The sequence below is a fragment of the Clavelina lepadiformis genome, chromosome 5, assembly GCF_947623445.1.
Source record: "Clavelina lepadiformis chromosome 5, kaClaLepa1.1, whole genome shotgun sequence".
Classification (NCBI taxonomy): Eukaryota; Metazoa; Chordata; class Ascidiacea; order Aplousobranchia; family Clavelinidae; genus Clavelina; species Clavelina lepadiformis.
The window spans coordinates 14,520,827-14,529,473 of NC_135244.1; the positions used below are offsets into that span (position 1 = coordinate 14,520,827).

General features: G+C 37.2%; 1 protein-coding gene across 1 annotated transcript; it reads right to left on the reverse strand.

The window, feature by feature from the left end:
- Positions 1–210: 210 nt before the first annotated feature.
- LOC143460582 (uncharacterized) lies at positions 211–5,578 on the reverse strand. The gene is made up of 10 exons (XM_076958162.1): positions 4,376–5,578; positions 4,066–4,208; positions 3,761–3,926; positions 3,567–3,681; positions 2,878–2,996; positions 2,714–2,790; positions 2,252–2,421; positions 1,076–2,106; positions 701–902; positions 211–520 (listed from the first exon to the last, which is right to left on the reverse strand). The coding sequence occupies exons 1-10, from the start codon at positions 4,789–4,791 to the stop codon at positions 296–298; spliced, it is 2,664 nt and encodes an 887-aa protein (XP_076814277.1). The 5' UTR covers positions 4,792–5,578; the 3' UTR covers positions 211–295.
- Positions 5,579–8,647: the final 3,069 nt, after the last annotated feature.

Here is an 8,647-nt window from a genome sequence, read left to right on the forward strand (position 1 = left end):
TTCTTCTTCGATCAAGACTTACTAAATAAAGGTGAAATGCAATGTTGGTTTGGTTAAAGTATATCTGCGGCCGCAGTATAATTGTTTATACTATAGCTATATAGATAGGCTAATAACATGGTTTACAAACATCCCAATCGCTCTTTACTGCACTGAACTAAAGAAAGAAATACATTAAAGAGCAAATTTGTAAAATCAATCACACATTCACTTTGTTTCACCTTTTATTCACATTAATCTGTGCTTTTAAAAAAACCTTCGATAAAAACAATAAATCTATATATCACAGTGCGATTCACATAATGCTTTCATTTTCACAATAAGCGCGACTACTAGAAACCATTCTTATTTCACGCGATATCGCTTGCCGTAGTTCGGTTTGGGCAAGTCTGCGGTCGACGTTTGTGCACTTGCAACTGAGAAGAAAACGGAAAGTCTCACGCAGGTCGGGTGAAAATCCAATGTAAATTAACGGGTTGAGGGCGCTGTTGAGATATCCCAGCCACAGCACCAGACGAACCTGAACAAAGCGAACCGTGTCAGATAATGTTGATACAATGTTAAACAACTTTTGGTTTTTAAATCTACAACTAGTATTGTCCACCATCCTACCATGAGTCCGTAACAATATCTTATTGCAACGCATAAAAATTATTTTGTTGAGAGAATTACAAGAATGGGTTGAACTACCGTCACCTACCAGCCAAAAAGGAATGCAATCTTGCGATTCGGGATTTGCGCAAACAAATGGCCGCAAGAAGGTGACAGTGAAGAATGGCAGCCAACAAAAAGTAAATGCACCAACGATTATTCCTAAAGTTCTCGTTGCTTTAACATTACGCATGCGGTCACGTGTCGTTGCCATTGAAACGCGTCGTCTAATTTGATGGAACACAGTGGGCCTGCGCAAACAAGTGGCATTTGCAAAAAGATTGTTTGTCGAATTCCGCTAATAAACTTTAAAAGTTTTAACTCACTTTAAAGCCTAAAAATGTTGTCTAAGTTTTGCGCAACAACGTCTAAAGGATAATGTTAAACTTGCTTTCTAGAAGTTACGAAAAAAAATTAGTCATACCTTCGTCCGTTAAGATGGGAAATGGCTTCTGGATGAAGATGAACACTTTTGGTAGGTAAACTTGATTTCCGGAGAATACTATTGCGTTTACCGTTTGATACGATAGCGGTTTCACTAATGGATAAACTGCGACTTGGCAGTGAAGAGGTACGGTAAAAAGTAGGTCTTCCATTGGCTGGTGATGATGCTGGAGGCAAAATACTATGATGGAAACCTTGATCAAATTTTTGGCGATTTTCATCAATTCTGCAATTAAAGGAGCTTGATCGCGTATATAGTGGTTTTGAAAAGGAGCTTTCATATTTCTTCGACGAATCCCGTTCGGACATCAGTGAAGTTTCATGCAATGGTCCGTTTTCGGTAAGTTCCAAAATATTATCTTCGGATATCGTGGGAAAGCGACACTCGTTCGCCAATCCGTTACACAATGATAAAGAATTAGACGCGAGAGGCGAAAAAGACCGATAAATACCAGGTTTTTGTCGCAGACCATAGTTTAAATCTTTACCATTTGAGCTTGTAACATTTGAACTTAAAACAGGGCTCGATAAATGTGATTTTATCCCAGCAGTCTTTTTAGGCTGAGCCCTAAAAGAATTTTCTTTGCGAAAATGACTCCTCTGTTTTCCATTAGAGATACAGTTTGCAGCTATATTCGTTATAACTTCATCGCCACTAGAACCACTCTCTTCATTTTTGGTGGCCTTCTCACTTGCTAGGAATTCACACTCCGACGAGACGGTGTCTTCCTCACCACAGTTAGAGTTGTTCTTTTCGTTGCTGTAGTTTTCTGTTACTATCACAGTGATGCCATTGTTGTGCAAGTTGCCATTTGGCAAAAGGTTTTCGAAAGATTCGCTATTAACGCATTCGCCATTTTGTTTCACAGTTTTCGGTTTCAAAGTTTCAGAAGATTGTTTGAAGTTGTTGTTCAAGTTAGTCAAACGTTTGGATCCGAAAAGCCGGGGTGACGTTCGATTTTTCTCTAAAAGAGTTACATCAGGCGAATTTGGCGGAGTTCCAGACCAGTCCTGCCAAGAATGGTTCTAACTTAATGCATTATAGCCACATACTATACCACACTTAATGATGACTAAGCATACTAAAGCCACTTAATGATGACTAAATAATTGACAATGACTAAAATTGACTACACAGCTTGTTCTTTTAACTTACTTGCGAGCTTGAATAGCTGGCAGACCTCATTCTATGTCGAGCGTTAAATTTAGAAGCTTCCCTAAAAATTTTCCAATACATGCAAAGCATGACAGTTAGTGGAAGATAAAAAGCACCGATCGTTGAGTACACGGAAAACCAAACCTCTTGGCTAATTAAGCAAGTTTTTCCTAGAAAAAGAATTAAAAAATCCTTGTTTAAATTAATTTAACATAACATTCACAGGAAATTGAAACAAATGGAAAACACGTAATTAATATTTTCAGATAATGTTAACTTATATCTCTTCCTGTACATCATCACCATTATATTGCAGGGAAGTTTTTGAAAAGCATGACCTTTCAGATATTAAACAAATAGTAAACAATTGTGCCTTATGATTGAAGGCTGCAGATCAATTTCGGCGCAACCTTTAAATTACGTACAGACAGAAATACATTGTGATAAAAATATTTGCCCAACCGTGGGATTTCTCCGCAAAAACTCCAAATTCCCTTATTTTTGGTTGCTCCTCTCCGTAGGTTTGATTCACAGTTATTCTGCATAAAAAATATGTGTCCAACTTTTTTGTGATGAAGTTTTATGCATTAGTGTAACAGATAGCAATCAAAAGTAAGCTGTTTCACCTTAAATATCTTGTTTCTAAAAATTGGATGAGTGATTTTTCCTGAAAAACTTGTGTCCCTGGTTGAGTATAAATTTTTTCTTCCACTATCCATTGTTGCCAGTTAATGCATAAATTAACCTGAAAACCACATAAGCTTCATGTTTTCACTCTCACAGCAATTAAGTATATATGAATTGAGATCTGTGTTGAGTTGAAAGCATTGCGTACTAACTGATGAAAACAATGGGCTAAATTTCGTGTATTCAGCTTGAGACACAGCGATCGTTTTTTATAAAAACCGCTTTTGTTAGAGATTTACAGTACTGGATTTTCAGTTTTATTTTTCGGCATAGTTATTATACTAAATGCTTTTAATGAATATTTTTAACTTATGAGCCATAATATGATTTTATACCAACGTTCACAAAGAAACTATTTTCAGTTGAAAGAATGACGGCAATAATGCCAAAATAAAAAATAAGTAAACAAAATCAGATAACATGATGTATGAAAAAAAATTGGAAAAAATTGGAGCAAGCAATGAAAGAAATTTGGGGTTAAAGCAACTCGAAAACGAGGAATGTTTTTCTTCAAATTTTTCTTGGATCAATGTTTATCCTTCCCTATACTGAAGCCCCTACACTGCTTCTTGCAAGGTGTTTCCTATAAACAATGAGGGTAAGGCGGATAAATCACTTTAGATTTTACCTCTAAGTCATACTGTCGCACGTCGTGAATGAGGTCTCCTGCATTTTGTAATTTCACCTTGATCACTTTGTACGATTGACCCAAGTCAAGTGTAAAATGCCAGTTTCTCGAATCGCTGCGTTTAACACAAGCATATGGTGAATAATTACAACAATAAAGTAGTTTCATTTTGAAATCGACGATGTGATTATTACATAGAAGATGCTCCCGGGTCCCAAAACGTCGAGGTGTTTCCATCTATGGCAGAGGCGGCACGATGGCTTCCATTCCAGAAAGTGTGATTCAACTCACTTAATCCCACAACGGGTCTTCCGCTTTCTTCAACTACAGTATCTGGCGAAAACTTAAGCCAAGCAGGTTCTGCAGATATGACAAATTATAAGAACTTATATTGAAAGATTCCTCGGTACGTTGTGAACCAGCAGACTGATATGAATACAACATGATTTTAAAGTCTTAAGAATAGTCTCAAGCAAGATGAGTATTGCGTCACCCTTACCATCCTTGACGTTTTGTGTAAATCCGAACAAAGCAGGAATAATAATGAGACAAGAGAGCAGCCAAGCAGTTGCGATTAGCACCACCATAAGTTTTCCCGTCCTTCGTTTGGGATACACCATGGGCTGAGTTATCATCAGGTATCTAAATATGTTAAACTTGCAGTGTAAACTATAGTTAGAACATTTATAATAGTTCTCTGTTTCATAGTTTATATACGCTTGTTTCCTTTGGTTATTTTCCTTTAAACGTTATAAGTCAACTGCGCGATACAAACTAGATATAAACAGAAATAACGAGAGTTTACTTACCTGTCTATGCTTATCATGCAAAGATTCATAATACTAGCAGTGCAGCATATCACGTCAAAGCACACGTGAATGTCGCACATCATTGGTCCAAAAGGCCATTCTCCAAGAATGTCGTATACAATAGTGAGCGGAAGCACAATCATGCCGACTAAAAAATCCGAAAGAGCTAACGAGACAATTAGGTAGTTGGCAGGCTGTCGTAACTTTTTTACCATCGCCACAGAAACAATAATAAGCCCATTTCCGACGGCAATCAGCAAAGATAGTAGGGACGTCAGAATGGAAATCACAACCGTGGTGGCTACGTGACCGGTATCCTCGGTTACATTTGCTGCTGTAGGGATGGCGAACGGATAGGTTACGTCACCACCACAGATAGTTTGCCTGGCTGTCACAGTAACAAAGCTTGTGTTCATTTCTCAAAGCTTTCACCGCATCAGTGCATTATTTATTTTATCCTAACCTTACTCGACCGAGTACTCAGCTCGGCAGCCAAGAAACACATCTGCATAGCAAATTGTTGTAAACGCAGCATATTTTAATAAGTTACATGCCACGGAGCATCCAGTAATTAGGTTACTCACAGATGCTTAAACATAAGAAACGGGTTAAATGACAGGCGTTCGGTAAACGGCAACCGAAAATTGCTGTGGTGTCTAAGTAACACGAAAGACCTTATTGTATAGAATTTGGATAGAAAGTTATCAGCTAATAATCAGAAACAAAAACTTTCCTTTCATACCATTGCTTTTAACAAATCTTTAACTTGAGCAATATCATTTCTTGTGTAAACTGTTGTCAAAACTATTTTCAAAATTTCTGTCCCCAATGCAGCTTGCATCCTGTTACAGAACATGTTTTACTTTCACCTTAAATAAAGATACTATATAAGCTGGCACATCACAGCTAGGCTACACATCAATCACTAAATGTACTTAGGTAGGTCGACAAGAAATTAATTACCCGTTTGTGATATGGCTTAAATTTTCTTGTCTCCCCCAAACAACGTTTTGTTTCTGCGAAAACCTGAGAACTTATAAAAAGCAGTTCATATTACCGGTATTTTGCGCGCGAGTTCACAAGAATGCAGCTTTGTCAATGTCACATGATCACGTTTACGAACAAATACTTGTGTTAGAAACAATTTGTTAACTTCAACTATTCAGCAAATCATTTTTGAAACTAACCACATAACCTTGCTTTCGTTTTATGGCAACCAAATTATTGGTTCCTGGTATTACCGAACCTGTAATGCTTGGTTTTAATACATGCACATATTCGTTGTTTACAAATTACTAAAAACATTCTATGTAAACGCACCCTGTGTATCACAAGTCCTTATACTTCATTATCCATCTAATAAGCGAAGAGATAATCTGCTTTAGACGCAAAACGTTATAACGATTTTCAAGGAGAATCCGGAAGTTTCCATGCTTCCATGTATTGTTGCCAATTGCCATTGTATTATGCACATGACTACTCGGTTTCCAAATAAACATGATAAAAGCTGCCCAAAAAAATCGCTCTTTGAAGAGTTGATTCAAAAGTCGATCACAGTCAACTGCATTTGCGTCAATTCATGATCCAAAACGCGGTTTCGCGCGTGGCGACACAAAAAATAGAAACATTTTCAGAATCAAAAAGCCAACAAAACTTCACTGCCATATAAGCTAGTGATATGGGGCAAGTTGAGACACAGTTGTTAGAGATATTAAAAAAATCTATTTTATTCACGGAATTTTTCATTTATAGTTCACAACTTTACCAACGTTGTCCTTGGCGACTTGTCACATTCACTGTTGCGTTCTATATATACTGCATTGTTTCACAGCCCATGATATGCACCTGAAAAACTTCAAGGAGGGAACCAACCGACTACAAAAACACGATTCATAGGGATGTGCCACGAGAACGGTTTTTCAGGTTTCTTGTGAAGCTGAATATCATAAAGGTCGATACGCACAAACCCCAAATCTATTCTTATCCATAACAAATGATAAAACTTTATAAAAAGGTGCCAAATCTTGCTTGTGACATGACGTAATTGCTAAAAATTATTGATCAAATGGCGACTTAAAAAGCAGAGTCCTTAAGTAATTGACCTTCGGCAAGAAATGTTGACTCTAGTTTAGCTTAGCCAGCGAAATAGATCATCATTATTTCTTACCAAAATCTATAAATATGGTTGCATTCGGGTTTGCCTTTGTTATAGTATTCGTGTTCGTCCCAATCTTCCGCACAGGCGATATTCGGCGAATCTATTCGGGTTTGGGCTCGTATCGGCCTATCCCTAGATTCAAGTAAACAAAGCCGTGAAAGTTGTAATCTTCTAAAACTTTTTTGGTTCATTGCCTTTATCCCCAAAGCGCATTTTTGCGGTCGTTTTATGAGTAAATAAACTCTGTGCTAACTGCAGTAAAAGATAATAATTAATTAGTAACAATATGTATGAGAACGTTCCCGAAAAGCAATAACTAACACGATGCAGAAACGTTGCTTGGCCTTGTTGCATTCCTTTCGTCGATCTTTTAAAATGCAATCAAATAATGGAAATTGTACTGAACAAAATTTGTTCACGACTGTTAGTTATTCTGTCATAACTGTCTATAACTATACCTTTACGCAATACTCTCTTTAACCTTTGATTTTGGTAACATTTTCATGGATGACACTTTTGCGTTTTGATAGAGAATTAACTTCAAAGTCAATTGCAAGAGAAATCAAGACCATTGTTTTTGAGACTTCTCTCGATCCTATAAGTACAGGTATAAGTGAACAAAAAGATTACGATAAGCTTTACATCGTATTTCTATCTATCATCAGCAACCACAACATAACGCAACTGATGTGCTGCTAACAGAAGCAAGTCAAACATTCCGCCAATCTAGACTAGCCTTTACCTGGCACGGACCATAATCTTACACACAACAAAAGACGGTCACGTCAAACACCAGCATAAGTACTCTTAATTCAAACTCTTTGCATGGAGCTCGCACGTAAAGCGGCTAAGCCCTGCATGGAAGAGTACTTGAAGCAAACATTTCAAGCCTGTATGGATAGTAAAGACTTTCGCAATGCTTTTAATTGAGTGTCATATTGTAGCGGTGGTACGTAATATTAGATCATTTCTTTTTGCTTTGAGAGTGGTTTACAAAACGATGTAATCCTATATGTTTCACAAAAGACAATATTGACGTCAAAGACATTTTTGTGCCCGTAACGATTCAGGTATGGAATCCTTTACCTGTTCACCATATGCTAAATAGGATTTGTTAATATAAAGGTTCTAATTGTATGTTAAGGGTCATATGTACCTTCCAGCTGCTGAAGACAGATAGACATAGTGTCTAACTTTTGCCAAACCGATGAGTTTCCGCTTAACTGTATAGGTAAACAAAACCTAACAATTCAAGCGGTTTTTAATTCTGTTAAAAACGGATGTTTTGTTACTGTTTTCTAAATGCCATAGTAATTTCTAAACACAAGTAAGGCGGAATTTACTAGGCCTCCCTGTTTTAACTTTCAGTGATCCTGGAAAAACTCAAGGTTTAAAACCGTTTAAGAATAGGAAAAAATAGCATCGTAACAAACAATTAAAATGTCGCCTAGATTTTAATCTTCAATTGCTTTGCATAAATGCAAAATATCTGTGCTCTCTTATTAATAACAATATTGCAATCCCCAAATTGAATAGAAGTTGTTACACTCGCTGCCAAAACTTTAGTTCGTTTGATGAAGCTCTATTACACCCTTCAAGTGCTTGGACATTAATTATGCCGTCTAACTTGATTTGTCTGTCGCACCATGGCAAAATTGAAGGAAGATATGAAGCAAAAAAGTTGATATGGAGCAAACGCTGCCACTTGCCCCTTAAAATGAAACTTTTTTAAGTTTTAACCGAGTTATCGACACATCACCTTGTCCTTGTATATCGATCTATCGATTCACATGCTAGGCGTCACATTGACATTACTCCAAATGCAATTGAGCATGCTGCACACTATAAAAAGGGCACTCTTACGTGCACAACCCTGCTGCTGCTGCTTCTGCCTCGCGGTTAGTCAAGTCGAGATAAAGTACCCATTAAATCGTTTCCCTCCGTAGCAAGTTAATCGGAGAGTGATAATAGGAAATTTTTAAGGAATGCAAAAATACTATACACGCTTATAAGCTCTCTACACAGACATCGGGAATCCGTTTGCGATGTCCTTTCCAATAAGCATATGCAATGAACTGCTTCACTTTACTTTAGATTTACTTGTTAATCTTTAA

Coding starts and splice junctions, on each gene's coding strand:
- LOC143460582 (XM_076958162.1), bottom strand. CDS start 4,791: ATGAACACAAGCTTTGTTACTGTGACAGCCAGGCAAACTATCTGTGGT. Junction 2,422..2,713: donor TTTTGCGGAGAAATCCCACG/GTTGGGCAAATA, acceptor TTCTTTTTCTAG/GAAAAACTTGCTTAATTAGC. Junction 903..1,075: donor TCCCATCTTAACGGACGAAG/GTATGACTAATT, acceptor TTGTTTGCGCAG/GCCCACTGTGTTCCATCAAA.